The following is a 25446-nucleotide window of genomic DNA, read 5'->3' as shown; positions in this document are numbered from 1 at the left end:
TAACAGGTGCTATATAAGAAAATCGTTGACCTATATAAATTCTCAGAACTCAGAGAGTCAGAGAATCAATGATAAACAGGTGTGCTTTCATAACCATCTGTTAAGAAATTCATTGCTTATATACAATAAATTCTTAGCATTCGCCCCGACAAATTAGCGACAAACAGGTGTTTCTAATGTCTGTCTTGTAAGGATATCTCTGATCTATATTAATTCATAGAATTCGATGTAAATTTCAATGAATTTCAGGATAGTGTTTGTTCGAGAGTAAAGGTCAAATCGACGATCATTAACCTTAAGAAATTAAAAAATTCGTTCCATATTATTTAATATTATTTAAAATTCGAATTTATTTTTTCTTCTTTTTACTTTTTTTTTCAAAGTATCAACACGACTAACGTTGAAAGATCTTTTTTTTTAGAAAGAAGGAAGTCGATCGATGTGCCAAACAAACGAATAATTCCCAAGGATGTTCTTTAGAAAAATAGGAGCAAAGGGCTCTTTCAACACGTTTGAGGAGACCAAACACGGTGCGAGTAGATCGTTCTTAATCGCCTCGTATCTCAGAGAGCCCGATTCAAATCAGACTCTCAAAGGATTGAAATCCAGTCGAAGTATCTTGCTAACATTCTCGAGCAATGCTACTTTACCCAGAGAAATTCGATCCGGTCATAATCCATTGGAAAATCTCGGTTACGAGGCAAAAAGATAAAAGGTTCCATCGATCCTACCACCTTTTATCACCTGCTACAGAAGAAAAAAAAAAGAAGAGAAGGGAAAAAAGAAAGAAAGAAGAGAAGAAGAGGAAGAAGAAAGAGGTAACAGTGGTGAGCCTTAAGGCAAGCACATGTCGGTAGAAGGTTATTCAAGGGTCTGTGAAGCGACGTACTTACTATTAGCTATAGACATGCAATACACGTATACATTTACAACATAGGCGGATATTCTCGAAGCACAATCAGTGAGCCACCACCTGAGAGAAAAGCTTAAAGTCGTAGTTCGATCGATTCCACTTACACCAAACTTCAATTTCCCGAGCATTGAGCACGTCCCCTTTTCTTTGAACCTGACCGATATCCTTAATGGGAACGTTCAATAATCGTTGAGGATGGGATCCATCGTCATAGACCTTGCCTAGTTATATAGGCAGTGTCTCGAACGAAGTAAAAACTTGAAAAATCGACGTTGATTGTCGTCGGATGTTAAGATCACGCTGAAAGATAATTGATGATCGTTCCCCGTAGAGAAGGTAGAATTTCCTATCGCGTTTCATTAGAAAAATCGAGGAGGATACCGGAGTGGAATTCTTGAGACGCGACGTCCTTCAAAGCAGCCTTTCTAAACGCGATATAAAATCAATAATGCAGGCCATCTCGCGAGGCATCCAATGACGTCAATCATTTCTGCGTTAGGGTCACCACTATTATCGCACCTCCGGTTTCTTCTTTGAGCTCGGATGGTGATAAAGACAAGGGGAAAGGTTTTTCTCGTTTTCTTGCAAGAGAGGATCGATCGATTGTCGATATTTGACGCATGGCATTGTTCTTTTTAATCGGCAAAAGACGATTCACCATTTTCACATCCATGAATTTATGCACCGACCTCACCAGCCCTGGCTCGTCCACCTAGGAATATCTGCCTTATTGATTTATTCCTGTAATGTCGAATTTATACCATGTTATATCGGACTCTTTATGTGATACGTTTGTCCGTTTCGTTTCTATATTGTTCACATATTGAATGGCTCAATTGTTTTTATCGAAGTTGTGATTCCTTTTCGTTCGATATTAATTCAATGACTTGTCTAGACGAAATAAATTTAACTCCATCGATATCGTTATCTGTCATTAATTCTATATAAAAACGCATTCCTTTTTTTATACGATTTATGAAAACTTATCATCTTATCTACTAATGTTACCCATTATTCGAGATAATTACGATCGATCAAAAGGAGTATGGATTTAGAAGAGATGTTTATCTTGGATTTACAATACATAATTTAAAAATTGCAAAACCGAAGAAGATTTTCTTTCGGAATTTCATATACGAAAAGAGCAAAATCGAGTAGAAAGTCTGTACCATTTTTGTTGGACTATATAACCGTGAAAATTTCGCGATGTGAAAACACCATTATCTTCTTTCATATTGCGTAAGCAGAATAACGTATGAAAAAAAAAGTGAGTGTCATCTCGTACGTCATCCACGTATCATCTTTACTTTTTATGAAAAATGCAAAGATACGAGTTACTATGTAATATTGTATTTTCGTGGCGTCCTCGCAACGTCTCGTTTAAATCAATCAGGCTGGATCTTCGGTGAAGTCATTCACGCAACTTACCGACGTGGAAACGTTTTAAAATCGTCCTCGAGTTTCCGTCCTTTTCGTTACGCTTCGGGAAACGCATCCAATGACCTTCTTCCTCGAGGATGACGAATATGCGTCGATCTTTTTCTTGCTTTTTCTACGAAGAAATTATCTATTTTTCCAGGAAGATGCTTTTTACGCTCAGCTATATCTCTTCGAATTTTTATCTCACGCTATCACTGTCTCTTTCTCCCTTTCTCTCTCTCTCTCTCTCTCTCTCTCTCTCTCTCTTTCTCTCTCTCTGTGTCTATCTCTTTCTTCCTTTCTCTCTATTACTCGGCCGGTATAATCGAGCGAAACGTCGTTGAGCTGCGCGCGCGTATTACCGTTCCATTCCGTCCATCCAAAATAGTCTGGGAATCAAAAGTGGGTTAATCTCAGTTCGGTTATTCTCCCACGTCCGATTACGTGAGAACGGAGTTCGTCCTCGCCCGTCGTAATCTCTTTCTTTCGTTTTTAGTTTTTGCTTCGTATCAAATTTCGAGAAATAATCATACTTATATAAAATACTTATATAGAAAGTACATCGCGAACTTTGAAAATTGGCTCGGTTTAATTCGAGCGACATCAATGAAATGATTTTTTAATGTTCGCTCTCAATATTATTTAAGAATTATTAATAATAGGATCTCTATGAACCGTCTGATCATTTATAAAATTAATCAGAAATTGATTAAATGTTTACGACGTAGATATATATATATATATATATATATATATATATATATATGTATATATATATGTATATATATATATTGTAATTATACGATGCGCGTTATCGAATTAATGAGATTTCCTAACGAGGTTAAAATAAGTAGCCTTCTATAACGAATATCTCTTACATTATATATTGAGCGCAAGTATTTCTTCAAATATAAATATATATATATATATATATACAAGAACTCTTAGTTCCGGAACGAAGTTGATTATGAGCTTTGGAAAGAGTAATGAGAACTTGATTTTTATTCAAATATTCCTAGCAATATTGAGTTATTAATTTGATTCATTTAACATAGCAATTTAAGTGGCAATGTGGTAATTAATTGCTTTTTTAATGCTTTGAGAAGTCCAACGAAAAGAAAGATACGATCGTAATTTCAATAAAAAAAAAAAGTTTAGAGAATTGATTTTTCTTTTATCATGGAAATATTCTATTACAAATTGCGCAGTCTTTCCACTTATCGAACAATTTCTTCTTTCGATAGTATATTATATAAATAAACAGCCTTCTTGTTGGCCATTTAAGAGGCGTTTGCCCGATTGGAGTCTAACAAAAGCTTCCAATAAAAGGACAAAACTTAAAGAGGAATTCCTAAATTCTTCCCATCGTCGAGTCCATTAATTTTTAAGGGGAAAACTTTATTTCACTTCTCTTTGTGACATTTTTCAAGATCCCTTATTCTCCTTCCTATCTCTTTCAAAATACTGATATTTTTGAGGGAGTCAGGAAGAAAAATTTATTCGATCTTGAGATTCTTTCGGTTTAACAATAACGCCTTGTCCGTTTTCTTCATGTTTTATTTTTTTCTGTTTTCCCCTTATCTTATAAAACTTTGTCGTCAGTAGCAACGATTATCACTCACTCTCTGAGAAACATACGAGGAGCATTAAATCACATGGAGCCATTTAATTTTGTAGATCGATCGCCAACGTGGCATCGTTTCGTTCTAGGTATACTAAAATCGTTCGTCCGTACTCTGTAACTCTGGACGAAAGAATGGTGTTGTGATAGTGGGGATGTTATTAGAAGGAAATGAACACTCTCGTAAAACTCTGAGTATTCGTTTTTAGTATCAAGGTATACTTACACAACTTTCCTTATTTCTTCTTCAAAAAAGAGAATTGATCATTGGTCATAATGGAAGTAAATGCATATATATATATATATATATATATATATATATATATATATATATATACATATATACAGTAAGAAGAAATTTATCATTGATATTCGACTGCTTTTACCTCTTCTATAAAAGCTCTTAGTTACGCCTCATAAAAACTGGTAATTACAGTCATTTGGATCGTTCTATTACATTAGATATGAATCGAATTTGGGGAATAAAAAGTAATGACGCTTTATCACATTATACTGTTTTATAGTATACGATAATAAGTGAAAAACAAATATTTTTAAAAAATATGTTGATTACCACGATTATACACACGTAATACGATAATTCGTTTAGTCGTCATAATCACATATATGTGTATGTTTTTAATTTCTCTTTATTTCTATTACATTCTGTTTTTATTTATTCTCTCGACTTGTCCATTTATTCCAGTCGTTTGATGATAATAACGTATACGTAATCTTTCCCGGTATCGATGAAAATTCTGAAAAATAAAAAGAAAAATAAACACAGATTTCCGTTTGAACGATTTTCATATCCATTTTTTTCTTATCGAAAAAGAAATTCTTTGAAAAAGTCGGATACAAGAGATTCAATGTTAGGAATACGTTTTAAGAAGAACGATGTGATTAATTCGGCTGTCCAGTCCAACGTACGTATCTATATATTGTTGTGAAAATGGGATACCAAGATGGTAGCTGTTTCTCTTCCTAATAATACGTAAGGAGTATATGCAGCTTTCTTCTATGATTATATCGTCTATAAAGATTACGATATAGTGAACCAAGTGACACGTGAAACGATCATATTGATCAAAATTTTATACGCTTTTCTACGTTCCTTCTGAGTAATAATTTATTCTAAGAATTCTATAAAAATCCTTTGTCACTGATTCCCCTTGATATTTGGTAACAGAGAGATATTTGCCGTGAAAATTGATATTTGAAAGAAAAGAAATGAGAAGTAATGTGAACATTTTCTATCTAGACGAATTAATTAAAAGTATCAATCTTTTGTTCATTTCCTTATCCAAATTCAACATTTCCAATTTTTCTTTTTTCCTTGATTCCTTGAATCCTCTTGATAAACACAGTTCAAATAGAAATTATCATTCTTCTTTTTCCTTTTTTTTCTTTCTTCTTTTTTTTTTTAGACACCGTACTCGACTAAAGTCGGTTTTGGAAAACCGGGTCATCCTTAAATAGTACTTCACTCTTGAAATGTCAGCGTTGCGTAATATCCAAAGTACCTGTTAAATCCTAAATATTTACATGCCTCAAAGAAGGCCTTTTCTCGTCGAAATTTTTCTCTCCTTACCTCCGCGTAGACTCTTATCTCCATGTTCTGGAACTCGAAGATGGGAAGACCGATCTGACATTCAAACTCTCGTGCTTGTATTAAACTTTCATTTCTTAGAATACTTTCTTCTACATGCTATTTTACTCCGAGCGAAAGAAAATACCCACATCTCGTCGTTTTCAGGAGAATACGATTTCGCTGAATTATAAGGTTCAGTTATGTAGGTAGATAGGTAGATAGATATATTACATGTACCAAATGCACTTTCTTCCTAAGTGGCAGAAAATATTTCGTGATCGTACCGGAACTTCCAAAAGGAAGAAAAATTTTCTCCAGAGTTATCGATGATTTTATTTTTCTCGAGTTCGACAAGGAACATAATTATAAATAATATCGTCGCTTTATGATAAATAATATACAAAATTTCACCGTAGTTTAATATCTATATCTGAGTTCTTTTGTTTCATAAATTGTGGATAATGAGTTTCGGAGAGAGAGAGAGAGAGAGAGAGAGAGAGAAATTCGAATCATTTTGTATGTGTTATTGATCCCGAGTTCACGTAAAATTTTTCCTGAATTTAAACTTTCAAAGTGAAATTCGAAATGATTAAAATTTTCTTTTCTCAACACGCGATTTCGCAATTATTTTTCAAGCAAGAAAGTAGGTATATCAAGTACATCCTTCAAAGGCAAAGAAAATTCTTCTCAACTTATCGTTCACGTTCCTTCCATTTACCGTATTATTCGGTATGCATCGGTGTAATTGTTCCTCGTGTAAAAAGAACGCAAAATAATGCTTTAGCAAAAGTGAAAGAGAAAAAGAGATAGGGTAAAAGTCGAGGCTACGGGTAATATGATATAAAGGGGCGTCGAAGTGCTTTTAATATTGAGTAAGACTATTTTCTCATATTATTTTCATTTAGTTATACTTTGCTTTTTTGTTTTCCCTAAGAAAATAAAGATACACGAGGATGAAATATGATAAATAAAAATTTAAATATTCTTTGATAAAATACTTAAATGTTCGCAGTAACGTCGTTTGAATTTTTCATTTAAACGAATTTAATTATTAACGAAGATCAGTCAATGATTAATTAGTATCTAAAATAATATAATTATTATTTATAAATTATTTCAATAAAGCAAATCAAATATAATATTAAATACCCTATAATATTAGATATCTATTATTACTTAGATAATATCTATATGATACCAATCGTTGAATTAAAAATTAATCTTTTAATAAACTTGATTAATTTGACGATTATTGATATTGCGTTAGAAAAAAATTCTATTTCGAACAAGTGAATTTTTTAGTTAAAAGAATGTTTCCCTTTTTGATATGCCTTGTATACTTTATACGCTTGTAGATAATTTAAAACTTGGTTAAAGTACGTTAGGTTTACCGTAGAGAAAACGTGTATAGTGTTCTGAGTTGTCGCCCGTGTATATTGAAAATACGTCAAACTGTAAAGCTGCTTTGAACGTATAACAGCTGTTGCGACCAAAGGTGCGTCGTCGATACCCCCTAAACAAAGTTAGGGAATAATTAAACTATCGAAAGGTTAAGTCGAATATTCTCTTCGAAGATAAACGGTTGTGTTGACCGTGTTATAGAGATTAAGAAGATGAAAACTTAGAAGCTTGGAAATGTTGGTCGAAGAATTTCGAAACGCTTTTATTTTCTTCGTTGTTTATTCTTCTTCATCGTTCGTTCGTTTTTCTTCTACTTCTTCTTCTTCTTCTTCTTCTTCTTCTTCTTCTTTTTCTTCTTTTTCTTCTTCTTCTTTAGTATTTTATTTATTTATTTTTTTTTCTTTCCCTCTTCCTCGAAGCAGAGTAAACTTTCACCTTTTTGCCATGTTAAAAAGCATTGAAACCGAACTACATTTTCATTTGAACGAACCAACAAGGAAATGCTCTCTTCTCTTTTAATTCATTAAACCACTGGACCTCGAGATTGGGTAGAGTTCAAAGTAAATCCATCAAGTTAGAAAGCAAGGAAGACGACCTTTCGACGGAACAACGTCAAACCCGGTGACATCTCTTGGAGTTACTCAAACAGAATTCGTTGGTACCAAGGTAAGTAGGAATTCAATTGTCTAAAATGAGATAGGAAGGAACTATGATAAAACGAAAGAAAGATGATTAGAAAGGATATTAGATGTAGGAAATCGAAGTAATACGTAAAGAGAAATGGTAAGAAAAAATAAAAGGAATAAAAGGGAAGAAAAAAAGAAAGAAAGAAAGAAAGAAAGAAAGAAAGAAAGAAAGAAATAAAGAAATAAGAAAAAGTAAAAGAGGATATATCGAGTCTCGTCGATTTCAGGTCATGTCATCGCCTTTGTCAGTGGTAGCGTTGGTCTACGAATCGAAGAAGAGCACCGGCCGTTGGTGGTTTCGAGGGTGTTGGGTAGAGTATATGGAAAGAGGGTGAGAGAGAGAAAGAGAGAGAGAGAGGGAGTCAGAGAGGGTAGTGAGAGGGAAAGAAGAGGTGGAAGAGGAAGTAACGTTGCAACGACACGAACACCAGGTGGCGCGTATGCTAGCAAGAAAATCGATACTTATCGCCTCGGAGCGTACGCTCGAGCGTCTTCCAGTACGCGACTCGTGTGCACGAGGTAAACACGGCATCCTATGCCAATTAGAATGGAATGATACGTAAAGAGTGAGAGAGAATTTCGTCACTTCCTGTCTGCTCGATCGTAGAGCTAGCTAAGACATGGTACGTCCTCGGAACAAAGATCGACTCGCCGATTTCTCATGATCACAGTTCCGATTCCTTTCGATATCTCGAGAGCAGTCGTTTGACGCGTCGTGAAGGGGTGGCGGGTAGAAGGGAGCCAAAGGGGCGGTGGGTTGAAGAATGAAAGAGATAGAGATAGAGAAAGAGAGGGGGGAGAGAGAGGATTAGGGAAATAGGGGGAAGGAGAATTATTTTCAACGAACTTTAAATGAAAAAAATAAAGAAAAAAAAACAAAACGAGATCGCATAGGACGACTATGACGTTGACTCGAATCACTAAGGAAAACTTTATCGCATGTGACAGCTTAGATTTTTCTTTGTTCGTTTAAATTACATTCCTCCTTCAAGTCGAGCGTTTGAAATGATCGCTTTCGAGTGATTTTCATGTTTTCCCTCCGTTTTTAATCGACTCTTTTTTCTTTTTGTTTTTTTTTCTTCTTCTTCTTTCTGTCATATGTGCAGTACGGTTTCGTGAATTACGCTCTCGAGCTCCTCGTTGTGAAGAACTTTGGCAGCAAAACATGGGATGAGATAAAGTAGGTAAAATCTACAAAAGAAAAAAAAGAAAAAAAGAAAAAAATTAAAAAAATAAAAGAAAAAGAAAGAGCTGAAATATCGTTGCTTTCGATACTTAATGGAAATTTTGATTTCTGCATGAGACATTCGCGAAGTTTATAATATTTTATTTTTATCGCTTGTTTTCATGTATCACGTTTATTCTATCTTTACTGTTTTAGATATATATCTAGCTCATCCGATTCTCTTTTTTCTTCGTTTTCACAACACGTCTAGGATAGATCGAGTATTCCTTTTTGTCCTGACCACGTGCTTTCCAACTAACAATATCGTTTATCGCTAAGATCGATGCACCTCGTTTTCTTTTGTAATTCCGTAAAAGCCACGAAGACGATCTTTCTTTCAGTTTGTCTTTTCTCGCTTCGCACGAATGGATCTGTTGATTTTTTTCTTCCACTTTCTCTTAACGGACTATGTATATAGAACTTGTAGAAATCATTACTGTCTAACCGAGCTCAGTGCTGAAATCGATTCTCTCAGAGCAATTTATATTTAAAATGAAATAAAGGAAACTTTGTGTAAAAATCACTTTATAAATGAAGTTTCTATTGTAATTGTATATATATATTTTTCTTTTTTCTTATTAAAAGAATTTCAAAAATGTTGAGTTCATTCGATGTATATAACATTTAAACGATGTATTCAGGATCGTCAGCAAATGAAAATAAAAGTAATATAAATAGAATTTTCTTTTTCTCTCAATCATTTTTATTTTTTGGAAATGAAAAGCGTAGGCCATTTCGATAGGCAAATGATGCTGTAAATTTGAACTGTTGTATCGCATAAATATTCTCGGTCACTTGCACATACTCGACGCTTTTCCTGCTGAGCCCAGCAGACATACGTGTTCGTGTTTATCACCTCGGTAGTGTTCTAACTGAAATTACCTTTTATATTATATAGATCTATCGAAATCCGCTGAATTGCTGTTTTTCTTGTCCATTTGATAACAGAATAATGAATGAACATTTCTATCATAAAACATTTGGTTCATTGCACGATATTGAATATCGTAGTAGGATTTAAAAACGATATTTTTTCGATATGATATCTTTTCGAATACAAAGATATCGACTTGAGAAGAATAATTTATGTTTCTCGTAGCTCTCTTTACTTCGAGCAGATACTTATTTTGCTTTGTTACGATCCTTTGTATAGTATGTCTTGTCTCAATTCATGAATGTGAACTATCTTAGTGGTGTATTCTTTAACATTACAATCAATAACATATTGCTTTTGTTAACTTCAATAATACTTTTCTTAAAGCATGTTTCCTCTGTTAATAATCCGGATGGATCTTCATTAAATTCATTAAAATTAAAAAGAAGTTTCTCGTGAAAGGAGAAACATCATCTAATAAGGATGGATTCAATTTTGAGAAACTTAGTACAAAGAAGTACAATGTTGTGACATTGTATTTTAAGTTAATACGTACAAATATAAAATTCTATTCATTTTATCAAACATAAAGCGTTTTCAAGAACGAATAAATGCCATCGTGAAAGTTCAAGTTACAGTCGAACAAAAGATTGCATTACACGAAACCTTTCAACTCTGAGCACATTGCCTAAAAGCTAGCTCGTTTAACTCGTTTTTCTTCAAACGAAAGACGCAACTATTATTCTTAGAATCTCGCGTCGATACTTTTACTTTTATTTTTACTTTTTTCTTTGTTTCTACGGAAAATCCAATCGTTTACTCGATCACGTTATCCACCTACGATAGTAAAATACGAGATATTACGTGTTCCGTTTTAAACGCTTTGGCAAAACCATTCAATTTCTTTAAAGGGTTGATTAAAAACAGTTAAACAGTAAAGAAAAATTGAATTAGAAAAAATGGAATTGTAAATTTACGAGAAAATGTCAACATTCTACTATAGATCATTTCCTAATTATATTTATTATACTCATACGATATGTTTCAAATTATTTTAACGAATTAATTTATTCGAATGAATCTTCGATCTTACCTATTATATATTCTTCCCTAAGTATATTTATAAAGTATTTGAAAATATCTTCGAACAGGTTAAAATGTTATTGTAAATTGTTTTAAATTTTATAGAAAAAAGACATTGTTTTAAGATCGTTTAAAGCAAAATAATATTTTCCCATCTTAAATAAATAATAATTGTTATAGCTTTTATAATTATAAGAATGTCTATGATGAATCTCATAGTGAAACGATTTTATCAAAAAAAGAAAAATAAAAAACAATAAATAACATGTTTCCTAAATAATAAAAATAATATTAATTCTGAGACATTCTGAGAATCATATTAGCATGTTCTTGTTTAGATAACTGTCGAAATTGTTGAAATACCTCGCTATAATAATAATAATCGAGCATGTATATTTCTCATATGTTCCTTACGTTTAGAATTAATTAATGGTCTAATTGGAAATAGACAACTGAAAGATTAAATCTAATTAGTAATTTCATTAACAAAAGTTAGTTTGAATATAATTATTACTATTATATCAATTGATATTTTCGAGAAGTGTTTTATTTTGAAGAAAACCTTAATAAGACTCGATTTAGATTTAATTGAAAGGAATTGTTACGTAGGGCGACAACAAATTTCACGTACCCTGTGTTTCGCCATTGTACTTAAAATAGAAGTTACCCTGAAACTGAAATGCTACGACGGCACTTAGAGGCTCATATAAGAGGGTCACTTTACTCAGCCTAAATGAGGTTTCCACCGCTGCTCTCTCGGGAATGGCATCGTGTTTGCAAATTGCACGTCATTATTTCGAAGTTCTCCTTTCGTTCGAATATTCAAATTTTATAATATTTCCATCAAACACTTTCACTAAAAAATTCATGATAAATTTAAAAGTAAACAATTTATTTTACAATTTTCAGTTTTTTCGATTGACACTCTAGGAAAATTTAAAACTGTATAGATTTGTTTTAAATTATGTAAAGCTTTCGAGGAAAGCTCCAAGATTAAATTAACATCGGGGATATAGCAATATTGAACAATTAAATCGAAAGAATTTAAATAATCTAGATAAGACAGTTGTTAAAATATTTGTTTTTGTTATAATCTATAAAATGAGTAGTCCAAAAAGAAGATGAAATATTAAAGTGATATAAATGATGATATATATATTAATTAATTAATTTATTATTGATTTAATTTATTAATTCAATAAAAGCGAAGATTCATTAGACGAATTTAATATTCCTAGCTCTCTGTATCGTGCTTTCTCTATTATTTGCTAGACGACCCATGAAACGCTCGTTATTGCCCCTTATAATTTGTATCTTTCATAGTTAATTTAAACACAAATATCATTTCTAAATACCTTCTTGTTTGCACGTTTTACAAGCTATCTCTTATATCTTATTGTTCTATCGCTTATTGCGTTTATATGTCATTGTTAATCTTTCTGTTTAATTGCTCTCATAGGTATGCTTACACGAGCAAAGTAATTGACGCAATTTTATTGCTTTAGGAAAGATGCTGCTATTAATATGGACGGACAATTTTTAGTACGACAAATTTACGACGATGAAATTACATATAATCTTATAGCAGCGGCTGTTAATCGATTGAGTATGTATATTATACTTTCTAAATATAATTATGTAGTTAATCGATATATTTGTTCCAATTTAATAAATATAATATCAATCTTTTTTTGTTCCTAATTCGAAATGCAATATATGTTAATCATGTGATTTTATTGTTTTTTTTTTTTTTTTTTTTTTTTTTTTTTTTTTTATTAAAATACTATATGTATACGTCTTATTATAGAGTTATTAAAATTTATTAATCAAACAAAATAAATGCGGAGATTAAATAAGCACAGGTAAAATTATATATTATTTGTAGACAATGATACGTAATGTTCGACGGATTATGAATGTTAAACCAACGTACAACTTGCTTATATTCAAGTAAATATATAGCAATTAAACGATATTAATAATAACAATGTGATTGTGTAAATAATTTAACCAAATATATGATTTATCATAGCATACAAATCCACAAAACAGGGATGCGTGTGGGAGTTTTGTTTTATTTGTCCTAGATTTAAATCAGTTCTATATTTATTAAGCTCATTTCATTTTCTAGACATTCCTGCGAACGATATATTGGAATTGTTCGGACGAATGTTCTTTGACTTCTGTCAGGATTCTGGATACGACAAAATCCTTCAAGTTCTTGGGGCAACACCTAGAGATTTTTTGCAGGTAAATCGTATGACAAGGATTTGTTATTTCTTAAATCAATATTAATTTATAATACAATATAATTGATAAAATATGATTAATCTCTCTTTTATTACGGAAACATAAATTTTTTTCTTTATCTTTTTTTTTTATGTACTACATACGTATTATTCCAAACTAGTCTGACAAACTAGTTTCATTAACATAATTCTCATGTTTATGATACATACACAATGTCGATGATATATCATAATTTATTTTGATACTTCTCGTATAACCAGTTTTCCGTTAGGATAGGTCATGGCTCCTGCGAGTATATTAGAGAGATATATCGTTCAAAGGGAAAGGTTTAGAAAAAGATTTTTTTTGAATAATCCTTTTGGGTCGAGTCAAGCAAGCAATTTTTATTAAAGTGAAAGAAAGAAAAAGAAAGAGATGGTATAGGATAAGAAAACAGGTGAAGCCCATTAAGAAGCTTCTGCTCACTCGGCTTTTTCATTTCCAGCTTTTATCGTACGCAGTCTCACGTTCCGGCACTATGTTCTTGTCATAATGTTCGAAGAATTTTATTTTCTCTCATCCTTTACATCGTTTTGAAAACGTCGTGCTCGATCATTTACCCGATTCGTTCTAGTCGTACCAATGAAACGAATTTTGACATTTTTCTAAGTTTCAAACGATACGGTATTGTATCATTTCTTTGAATCTTTTTCATTTTTACATTTATGATAACCAGCACAATTGTAATTAATATTAAATATCTTTAGTATATACGATTTCGAATTACGAATAATACAATTTCAAATATCAAATATTAATTTAAATTAAATGCATTATCATAAATGCAAAAGCACATATTTTAAAGGTAAGTTTTTTTGCTATTTTAGAATCTAGATGCTCTTCACGATCATTTGGGTACCTTGTATCCTGGAATGAGGGCACCATCTTTTCGATGTACAGAAAGACCAGAGGATGGTGCTTTGGTATTGCATTATTATTCGGACCGACCGGGTTTGGAATATATCGTTATTGGAATTGTTAAGGTATACTTATAAATAAGAGATCTAAAAATATTATGGAATTTCATGTAATGTTAAACCAGAAAATTTTTATCATATAATACATTTTGCCAATAGAATATCGTACATATATATAACGCTATACGACGTTTCATCATAATATCTAATAAAATATTTTGAATTTCATAGTAAATGCAGAATCACTCTTTTTTTTTTTGTTAAAAATCGAAGGAATATATTTTATAGATATTGAAGACTTGAACATTCACCAAAACCATCGTTAAAAATATTACAGAAAATATCTATACATAATGTAACAAGTTTTGTGACAGTATGAGAGCGTAAATATAGAAGTTTTTTCTATGCCGCAGACCGTGGCGAAAAAGCTTCACGGGACAGACGTGGACATGGAGATCCTGAAGACGAAAAACGAATGTGATCATGTTCAATTTTTGATAACCAATACATCGGGACCCGGTGTCGTTTCAAATTCTATGATCGTCGAACATGAAATGTTGTCTGCCGGTGAGTATGATAAATTTCTTTCGAACGTACTAATACATACGGAATACAAAATTCTTATTAAATCATAAAATCACTTCATCGGTGGAATTAATGGGACTCTCTGTGTCACGACTATTAATGAGAAAATGTGACGTTATGAAATTCGTTCAAATCATTAGCTCGTTTTTATTAAATCGATTCTTTATCATGAATTTTTATTTTCTCATCATTCAATGAAACGTCAAAAATATTATGAGATTCTATTTGATATTTTTTATGTGTAATATGAAACGAAATCATAAATATTTTTTATTTTTCTCATGTATATGCATACATATATATTATTATATGTACTCATAGGTAGCTATATTTTTGCCGACATATTTTTTATACTTTGAATGTAGAATATATATAAATTTTTCATTGGTTGTCATAGAACCAAAGGTGAGCCCGACTACGTTTTGCAGAGTGTTTCCTTTCCATATTATGTTCGACCGGGATCTCACAATAGTGCAAACAGGCTACACCATCACTCGTATTTTACCACAAGTCTGCAGTGGTAATTGCAAATTAACCGACATACTTTTCGCCGTAAGTGAAAAATTTATAATTCCATCAAATAAGTTTTGCATTTTCGATTTTTCTTTAACTATTTTTCATTCACATAATTTTCTACGTCATCGTTTATTCCATTATAAAAGTTTATATCAAAATAATGCTTCAATTTTAAGGATGTATCGCGTCCATATATCGTTTATTTGAAATATTACCTGCTGATATTAATTTATAATTAATTTGCTTTCACTCGCTAAATTTCCCTAGCTAATTTTCGAAACTCGATCTTAATTGTTACCAAGCAACGAGCTAACATAATTGCGTCGTGTATTCCTCGTTGCCAAACCTCCCGTTCCTATAATTCATACATATTCATGCGCACGCTATCATACATCTTTCGAATCCAGTTTATTGCCAGCGACATGACACACGCGTTGTGTCCAGTCCGGCTACGTTATTACGTTTTCGTATTAGCATCAGTTCGTGACTATATCGCGTATATAAAAAATAAAATAGAAATACTTAACACTTAATTTCATCCTTTAATCTTATCTCGATGTTTCACAAGAGTATGGAGAAAATAAAATGCTTCTCATGCGTCTTTGATTATATTCCTCAATTACTTGAATTTTCTTAAGATTAGAGTAAAAATGTCAAAAATGCTTGACTTATAAATTTTCTAAACATATACATATATATATATATATATATATATATATATATATATATATATATATATAGGTACACATATATAGCTATGTCCAATGTTATATTCACAATAAGTCTATACAGGACATTTCGACTCCATACGAAAAGAGATTTGATGGTCGATTATATTCCAGCGAACTGCATTATGAATTCTGGCACATTCCTTCCGCACCCGATAAATAAATTCTCGCAAAACAAGGCTGCATAATGTCGTCGACATTCTTAGGTCAGGCCGCATTTGGAATTAACATTTGAAAACATACTGTCACACATAAACACTGTCTACGTGTTGAGGACTAAAAAAGGAGCGATGCGTGTTGCATCCTCGGAAGAATACGCGTATCTACGTTTGAAGGTTAGTAAAACGATTGTCTAAAATTTGTAGAAATCAATATCATCTCGACATTCGTTAAACTTTGATAGTAGAAAAAAAAATATGATGTAAATTTATAATTGAAGATCACTCGACGAATCGATTTAATCGTTTTCTATAAAGTCATTCTCGTTATCTATTATACAAAGAGATTGAGATTTTTTTCTTTTGTTTCTTTTTTGTCTTCTCAAAGGATATTGTTAAAGTCATTTGAAACATAGAATACATTTGCATTCGTACAAAGAAACTTGGTCGTTGAATGAGTTATTAGCCATTTGAGAAATTTACATTTCTCGCTTCGTTCGTGACGAAATATTATCATTTTTTGTTGAAGGGTCAAATGTTGTACATACCTGAGAGTGATCTGACGATTTTCCTTTCTTATCCCAGTGTCATGAATCTCGACGATCTTACGAGGTAATAGATTGTAAAAAATATAAAAATAGTGGACGTATAGGTAGGTTATAAATTTTAGATGATTATATCAAAGAATAACAATTGCATGATTCTCTTCGATTTTTCTGTCAATTTACTATTCATTTAAAATATTTTAACAGTCTATTTCTATGAAGGAAAAAGCATGATTTAGCAAGTAGTTCGGCTGCCACCTTAAGGCGCATCCAACTTTTATCGTACTCAAGAAGCAAGAACTTTCTACTTTCTTAAGGACATTACCTGTACTCATTCTTCTTTCTCACTTTGATCGCAACCGGTTACGCATATGTATACATATATGGGCGCGCGCGCGCGCGTGAACACACACACACACACACAATATATGTAACTTTCGTACTTTTTAAACAACTTCTTTTCTTTAAGTAAATTAAAGTAAAAAGAAAGAATAAGAAAGAAAGAAAGAATAACAAACATGGAGTCGTATATTTCTTTATTTAATGAATTTATTATATGGAAAAATATGAAGTGAGCATCATTGAACATATTTTTACTTACATTCGTAAGAGTATTCATTTGTAAATAAAAAACAAAAAAATATCTAAAAAAAAAAAAAGATTAAAGAGAAAGTTATCGAAGAAAAATATGTCAAGACTAGAAGAGCATACTAATTCTTGTTTGGTGTGTCGTAGACGTGGTTTATTCCTGAGCGATGTGCCACTACACGATGCAACGAGGGACCTCGTCTTGATGTCGGAGCAGTTTGAAGCGGATTATAAGTTGACAAGAAACTTGGAATTACTCACCGATAAGCTACAGCAAACGTATCGTGAACTCGACGGTGAGAAGCAAAAGACCGACAGGTAAGGATTTCTGTTGGTCCAGAACTTTCTGATAAAGGGACCCCCATCGGGCTTGTCCTCTATTTAGCTTCCATAAGAATCTCTTGGAATCGACTTTTATCACGTCGTAAAATTTTCTTTTTAAAGAAATTACTCTCTCCTTCTCTCTCTCTCTCCTTCTCTCTCTCTCTCTCTCTCTCTCTCTCTCTCTCTCTCTCTCTTTCTCTACGTTCTACTTTATTTCTTTGTTCTTTCTTTATCTCGAAGGATTTTATATCGTTCAATTTAATTGCATTGCAATATCACGTTCTGGAATCGGTCATATCGATTAAAATGAAAATTACTTTGACAATAAACCGATTGTAGTTGACAAAATAAGTTTCTTCATTTTTTGTGTTTAAAATTTCGAATATAAAAGTAAATGCAGATGAAAGATGACAGATAATTTTCATTAATTTCTTCGTTGAAACTTTTTCGATAATATACGAAAGATCTCTCTCTTTCTCTTTCTTAATCTATAGGTTACTATACTCTGTATTGCCGATTTCCGTGGCGAACGAACTTAGACATTCGAGGCCAGTACCCGCGAAGAAATACGATTGCGTGACACTTCTCTTTTCGGGAATTGTCGGGTTTGGTGCTTATTGTGCAGCTCATACAGATTCTGGTGGTGCTATGAAGATTGTTAACATGCTCAATCAATTGTATACTGCTTTCGACGTCCTTACGGATCCAAAGAAGAATCCCAATGTTTACAAGGTTCAAAAATTTCGTTTAGTCAGCAAATAGCAATGAACTCTAGTTATAGCAATTGATTTTCTTCTTCCAGAGTTACAGGACTTTAATTTATAATCGAAAATTAAATTTGACAGAAACTTTAAACTCCATTTGTCATTCTTCGGATTGCTATGTGAAAAACTTTGAAATTGTAGATGTGTTACAGACAATTAGATGAATGTGTAATTTAATTAGAAACTAACTTTTCTTATTTAGGTGGAAACTGTAGGCGACAAATATATGGCGGTGAGCGGATTACCGGAGCCATGTCGTTGTCATGCACGATGTATAGCACGACTTGCGCTCGATATGATGGATCTTGCCGCGGACGAGGTCCAAATCGATGGAGACCCTGTGGTTTGTATTTTCTTATTATTTTTTTTGCTCTTTTATATATAAAAGATAAAGTTAACGGAAGAAAAAGGTATATTTCTAATTTCCTTCAAAAATATAATATAATATAGTATTACGATGTTTCAAAAATGTATTGAAAACAAATCATTCGATTGTCATTGTAGAACAATTATAAATAAATATTATTTGTTATAAAATATTTCACAGAAAATCACCATCGGTATACACAGTGGTGAAGTTGTAACTGGAGTAATCGGACATCGTATGCCACGATATTGTCTATTTGGAAATACCGTAAATCTTACTAGTCGAACAGAAACCACCGGAGAACCTGGTAAAATAAATGTTTCGGAGGATGCTTACAGGTAAAAATATTTTTAATTTTTACAAAGCATATAATTCACATAATTTCATCGTTTATTAGCATATCTCATTTCACATGATCGTTCATTTACGAATTTTAAACACCGTTATTTGTTATATAAAAGGATTAGATTTATTGTCTTTTCCATAGAAATTTGTTACAAATATTAGTAAAATACAATGATCGAATAATAGTGAGAACAGTAGTCAGATTTATTAATCGAACAATGCTTTGTTGCGATCGTGATTACCTTTCTTGAAAGAGTTACACTCAACGAAAAAAACAATGATAGATTAGGGTATCTAATGTCGCAGGTTGAACGATTAGAAATCAATTGCTTGGATTAATCGTTGATTCAGCGAAATTCATTAGAGAACTTGTCGAGAATATATTGAGCAAGATAAAAAAAAATTCTCGATCATCAATCCTGCGATTATCGATTTCGTTCGATAAAGGAAAGATCCCCAAAAGACATTCGTTCGAGAGATTTTTCTGTTTTGGTATATCACTATTTGCAAAATCAAGTTGATCCCTTTTTTAAAATGCGTTTGCTTTTTAATGAAAACTTTGTATTTTAAAAAGTAGCATAAATTTCGAATTTGATTTAAAGTTCACTTCGTTGGAAATCGCGTATTATCTGCAATCTATGCAAGAGCAAAGTAAAAGGCTTCGACTTCTATCGAAAGTGATACGATCGACTTTTAAAATCGTCACAGATAAATACATATACATACGTACATATAAAAAAGATATGCGAACTATAGCAAATTCGAAGGTAAACGCGGGAGAACGAAACGAACGATTAAATCGCGCTGTGCATTTCGCACCGAGGTAAGAGGTAATTATTTCTTTTTTCTCCTTTTTTTTCGTTCACTTTCTTTTTTTTCCTTCTCGTTTTTTTCCCCTTCAAATCTCTTTCATCGATACTCGCCTTTGCGTTTACCGTAATTTCCCAGCTAGTATTACTATACGTAAGTACTTACATACGTATATTTACGTACGAATTTTCCAGAGGAAGGAATACACATGTGTAAGATCTGAATATTACGTGCAATTATTGATCGGCTCATACTATCGGGAAGCCCTTTCCCTCACGTCTAATAGCGCTGGGAGTTCTCCATGATTTACGAGATCGTCGCTTACGCCGATATTACGGATAGTTTTCTCGTAATTTACACGTTAACCATGTGGTTGACGTAAGTTTCTTTAACATATATCTGTCTCCTTCTATCATCGAGCTATAAACGCGAAAAGTTTTTCCAATACATAACGGAAAGTAGATTACGAACTATTCCTAATTAGTATAATACTACTTTGAAAAATATGTTGAAGCATGTTGGAGTTAAACTTTTGCAAAAAAAGAAAAAACTAACGTGTTTAGACATGTTTAAACTAACGTGTTTTGCAAAAAAAAAAAACTTGTATAGATTGATAGTTATGTGCGATTATAGATATCACTTTTTTCTCTTTAATTCATTTAAGTCAAACACATTCATTTAATTTCTAATCGCGATTATATACCCGAAGAGTTTTTTCAAATTTCTTAAGCGTAAAACACAATTTCAGATACATTTAAAGTAAAAATAAATAGAATCCTGTTATTTGAGAAAATGTCTGAATATTACATTACAACGCTTTAATCCAGAAAATAGTCTAAAGTATTAAAACGATCGTTAGGTCAGAAAGATTTAGATCCCCTTATAATTTTACCGTAATGACTATCGAACCGCGTGGAGCATCGATACTTCTCATAGAAAATACGTCTTCATCGGTCTTAATGAACACCAATCAAGCGATAAGGAGAATTTCTCCTACCTTTGGAAACAATTATCCATCTCCTTTTTCGTGCCAAATAAGCTTTTACCGTAATCGATATTACCATCGAACCTTTTCTTTTTTCTTTTCATTAATTATATGTAATAAATATTAAATCTATTTCAATCAATCGCTCATTATGTCCAGATAATTTCTCAGAGTCTGTGGTATCTGAAGTCTTTGAATGCCATGGGGAAGAGCCCAATTTCGAAACAATATCTCTCTTATACTACAACGACAGAGATGTATTAATTCTGGTGGACATAATCCACTTCTTTCCGGTGGCACCAAATTTCGTTCGACCAAATTAGGATAATGTTCATACATAGAGACGCTAAAGACTCCGCTATGAGCAGCTATATGATTCGGTGTTTTTACACTTGCCATAGGTATAGTTCTTAAAAGTAATTTCAAACATACAAGTAGATCTTTCGGATAGATTATTTTTTCGTCAGATGATTGAATATCGTACTCGTTCAATTTAGCCAATAGGATTTCTATAGGCGACGGTGCTAGGTTGTCCGATTCTATCGAAGCTCCGTATCTTAGCATTATCATAAGTATATCAGGTGCACCATGCTGAATTGCGACTCTTAGTGGAACAACCTGACCATAAGATTCCATTGGAACGTCGATGAAACGAGATTTTATAGTTGAAGACGCGCAACGATATTCTAATTTACCTTCAATCGCATGATCCATAAAATATACCAATGCTTTAATATTCTCCTCCTGATCTTCGAAATCGCTTTTCCAACCAGATAGAAAGTGTGTCACCCTAGTACCAAATATAGCTCCCACGAAAATTCTTTCGAATGTCTTCTCACAATAGAATATGTCGTTCAACAAACGAATAACTATCTCGTTATTTCGTAACTTCCAATCGAAGCAGAGCTTTGCTGCCACATAGAGAACGTTATGGAATTTTCCTAATAAACATACTTGGCCATTTTCCATCATTGTAATGTTGTGATAACGTAATGCCGATAGGACTATTCTCTCGCAGACGTCTTGTTTGTCCAGTTTTTCCGCTGAATATAGAAAATTAGTAAAAGATAGGAGTTATCGAGAGAGTAAATAAATTTTATATTTTATTTTAATTATGTTGATAATGTTGATAATGCTGATAATGTATAGGTACAAAAGATAAAAAATGCAAATGATCGATGATCGCATTTCGATAACTTTGGTACGTATTAAAAATTTCATAGAAAAGTAAACAGATTTGATAAAATCTTTACGAAATATTAAATCTAAGCGTGTCTCTTATCGATTATCGAACTTTCTTCCCTGAACGATCTTAGCTCTTCGCTCTATTACTCATTGACTCGGTAAAAGCAAACGTAGCAAATGTCTCTCCAATAAACCACCGGTATCTCCGTCGTCGTTTCCAATTCTCTCAATTACTTTTCAAGCGTACTCACGTTGAAGAATTTTGAAATATATCGAAGAGGTTATATTACCTTCCGCACAACTGTTTATGACGTCTGAAAAATATCCGACGAGTTCTCGCCGCTTGTATCGCGACGCTAAACAACTGCGTTCCAATTCGGAAAACAATTTGTCGAAGTAACAGTCGATAAGCACTTCCATCCTTCGAAGATGATAAAGATATTCTCAATAATCGTGTTCACGATAAATAATAATAATAATAATAATAATAATAATAATAATAATAATAATAAAGTAAGAACAAAGAAAGATATCAAACAAATTTTAAATGTCCGATACAATGAGTCGATATTCTCACGATTGTCGACCTCCAAATGATCGACTCTACATTAACCGAACGAAACTTACAAGAGGGAGCTAATTCGTTTAGACCTTACGTAAAGTATTCTAAGGGCTTCCTCGGTAAATACTGTCCTACGCATGAGAATATTTTTTGCTAATGTTGTCTATTCTGTGAATCATGAAATGATTGATCTTTTTTATAAAAAAAATAAGATCATAAATTGTAAACTGATTAAAGTTTGTGGAATTTAATTTGATAACTTTTACTGATATAAATTATTTTTCTTTCTTCCTTTCAGGTACTTGTGTATGCCAGAGAATCAAGATCCACAATTTTTGTTGGAATACAGGGGTCCGGTGACTATGAAAGGAAAATCAGAACCAATGAACGTATGGTTCTTGTCTAGAGAAGTGGAGTTAAATTCATAAAACGATCACAAAGAAGAATATTTCTGTCCATCATAATCGTCGAGACTATCGTTACAGCAATAAAACAGGAGATCCCGATAGACCATTAGCTTCTACATAAAATATTATAACGTGAAATAAAATCGTTAATTGCAGGAAGAGCTCCGTAAGATCTCCCTGTTTATGAACATCGATTAATCTCGTCGTTCGTTTTTCACAATATGTATATGTTGATATCTGTCGCATTTTGCCTCATAAGAAAAATTTACAGTTCTTTGACGTTTAGATGTCTTATCGTCGAGTATTTAAAAAATTTTCTTTGTTAGTTAATTATATATTCTATATATATATATATATATATATATATATATATATATATATATGTATATGTATATGTATACATACGTGTATGTATTCTGAGCGATAAGAAATATAATCATCAGAGATTTAAACGTTCATTGATAATAATATTTGACATATAAATATGTCGATCGTTAATGAAATCAATTAAAGGAAATTTCTTTTAAATAAGGTCATAATAATTTCTTGAAATTTCGTACGATCGAAAAGGTCGACAAAGTTCGATCATATTGAGTTGGATAGATTCGAAGGAATCTTAAAATAAAAAATAAACAGCTATGACCAGAAACCCACAGGAATGTAAACGGTTAAAAGATATAACGGAACCTGTTTCGATCTTTTACATGACCCATGCACGTCACAAGGTCAATCGAATAGGTACCGTAAAAGTGTTAATTGTTCATCTGTCATAATTCTTCTTTTATTAATACGACGTATCTTCTTCATTTTGTCTTAGAAAATAGTTGAAACGTACTGTCGGATCGTTAAAATCTAGAAAACGATGCTAGAATGTTCTTTTTTATTTTAGAAAATTATGCGTTTCTACAAGCTATGCTTTATTGGCAATATTCGTCATGTTCATTATAGTGATTCGTATAATCGCATTACTACCATAGCCAAGTGGTCTGTAGTATACAAGTTTCACGTTGTCCAAGAAAAAGTGAACACACTACTCTCGACCGGTTTACCGGGTGAGGCACGCAGAAAATAAGGCTATATAATAAAACACATACGATATCGACCTCGGGATTAGGTGGTTTATGTATATGAGCAACTTGCATCGAATACAATTGTTATGAATAAATGAATGGTTGATGTTAGATGAATTAGATGAAACAGATGGACGAATGAATAGATATTTCTTATCGTATCTCGATAGTTTGATGGATAATATTATACTTGGCAATTTTTTTTTTTTTTTTAATGAAGATTATAAGCCTTTCAGGAGAAAGTGGGAAGAACAATGTTGATTCGTATTTTTTTCCTTTTCCTTTTTTTCTTTTTTTTTTTTTTTTAAATCTAGCTTACGAGTAATGACTTAAAACGACGCTAAAACGAAATTATACCCTGAAGGAATGATATCGTTAATATATTCAACGATGCAAAAAAATATGACGTTCAAAGTTAATCATGTTAGATATCGCTTACGCGTTATTTTATTTCTTTATTTTTAAATGATCTCAAGTGTTTTTACGATACATTCGACGCAAGTCGTTCTCTGAATGTTTCATTATTTTATTAACTTTTCATTTAAATATTTGTCATCAAATGAAATCAGTCGTATTATTCTGGTAAATATTTATCTACTAATTTATTTTACAACGTTAATATATTTTATAAACAAAGTTTTTCGAAGATTATCGTACGATTTATATTTAACAATCATATAACTAGGATTGAAAAATGATAGAACTTCATAAAATATACTTTCAATAACACAACAAATGGAATCCAATAACAATTATAAAATTTCTACTACAACTGCAGGTAGATGTGAACATCGTCAGTGAATAGATGAAACAAAGTAACATAATCATTAAATGGTAAAAAAATCTAATTGATAGTTAATCGATGTATTTGATCGATATCGAACAAGTATGTATGTATGTATGTATGTATATATGGTGTAGTTGGTGAAGAGACGAGTTCCTCGCACTTTCCATTTGTACGATGTTCGATCCATTATAGCCAGAAGCGCATTCCACAGGCCTTGGTGAAATTTCGGCAGGTGTACGAGATTCCATGGAGTTTGTGTTCACGGACGCACCCATAAAGAGCAGAGGTTCATCGTGCAAGCAAGCAAGCAAGCAAGCAAGCAGGTAGGTAGGTAGGTAGGTAGGTAGGTAGGTTGGTTGGTTGGTTGGTTGGTTGGCAGGTAGGAGGCAAGTAGATAGGTTGGCAAACAGGTAAGAGAGTAAGGAGGGATTCTCATATGGTGAACGGTAAGCAGCAGGTATTTAAATGAGAAACCGGATGGTCAATTCGAAGTGGTTCGATAGAGGACGCCACGTCCTTCTCGTTCCGGCTATGTACCTGCTACGATCGTTTCCAAGAGCCGTTCTCAACACGACTCGACGAGCACTTCGGCCGTTATTCTTCTCTCTCCTTGCCCCACTCCGAATGACTGCTCGACGTTCCTTCGGTCTCCTCTTCTCCCCACTCCTAAAGACTTAGGAACGGCAGCAGAAACAGCAGCA

The 25446-nt window shown here is 32.6% G+C and overlaps 3 protein-coding genes across 4 annotated transcripts in view; 1 reads left to right on the top strand and 2 right to left on the bottom strand.

Annotated features, from left to right (window-relative positions):
• Window positions 1–448: 448 nt before the first annotated feature.
• LOC124427752 (adenylate kinase 7-like) overlaps window positions 449–25446 on the bottom strand; it is a 71726-nt gene continuing 46728 nt past the window's right edge. Inside the window, exon 3 of one of the 2 annotated variants that reach the window (XM_046971079.1) lies at window positions 449–2721. In XM_046971079.1, the coding sequence (XP_046827035.1) occupies window positions 2641–2721 (81 nt within the window). In that variant the 3' untranslated portion in view covers window positions 449–2640. Of the gene's footprint in view, window positions 2722–4307; window positions 4712–25446 lie in introns of those variants that run through there. The other variant, XM_046971070.1, reaches the window with a different exon arrangement.
• Window positions 8110–23047, top strand: LOC124427733 (guanylate cyclase soluble subunit beta-1). The gene is made up of 14 exons (XM_046971021.1): window positions 8110–8254; window positions 8738–8811; window positions 12319–12419; window positions 12945–13063; window positions 13930–14085; window positions 14433–14586; window positions 15002–15156; window positions 16055–16183; window positions 16536–16618; window positions 17287–17457; window positions 17958–18195; window positions 18430–18570; window positions 18775–18932; window positions 22780–23047. Exons 1-14 carry the CDS (start codon window positions 8252–8254, stop codon window positions 22907–22909), a joined length of 1812 nt encoding a protein of 603 aa, XP_046826977.1. The 5' UTR covers window positions 8110–8251; the 3' UTR covers window positions 22910–23047.
• Window positions 18927–22773, bottom strand: LOC124427746. The gene is made up of 2 exons (XM_046971047.1): window positions 22210–22773; window positions 18927–21777 (listed from the first exon to the last, which is right to left on the bottom strand). The coding sequence occupies exons 1-2, from the start codon at window positions 22337–22339 to the stop codon at window positions 20873–20875; spliced, it is 1035 nt and encodes a 344-aa protein (XP_046827003.1). The 5' UTR covers window positions 22340–22773; the 3' UTR covers window positions 18927–20872.

The sequence above is a fragment of the Vespa crabro genome, chromosome 1 (genome assembly GCF_910589235.1).
Source record: "Vespa crabro chromosome 1, iyVesCrab1.2, whole genome shotgun sequence".
Lineage (NCBI taxonomy): Eukaryota > Metazoa > Arthropoda > Insecta > Hymenoptera > Vespidae > Vespa > Vespa crabro.
Note: the sequence above shows the minus strand (reverse complement) of the source record. Positions and strands in the feature narration are given on the sequence as shown.

What these genes read in the sequence shown, in the direction of transcription:
- LOC124427746 (XM_046971047.1), bottom strand. Translation starts at nt 22,339, where the DNA reads ATGGAAGTGCTTATCGACTGTTACTTCGACAAATTGTTTTCCGAATTG. An exon ending in CATAAACAGTTGTGCGGAAG is followed by an intron (nt 21,778 to 22,209) that starts GTAATATAACCT and finishes TTCTATATTCAG; the next exon opens with CGGAAAAACTGGACAAACAA.
- LOC124427733 (XM_046971021.1), top strand. An exon ending in AAAACATGGGATGAGATAAA is followed by an intron (nt 8,812 to 12,318) that starts GTAGGTAAAATC and finishes TTATTGCTTTAG; the next exon opens with GAAAGATGCTGCTATTAATA. An exon ending in AAATCGATGGAGACCCTGTG is followed by an intron (nt 18,571 to 18,774) that starts GTTTGTATTTTC and finishes AATATTTCACAG; the next exon opens with AAAATCACCATCGGTATACA.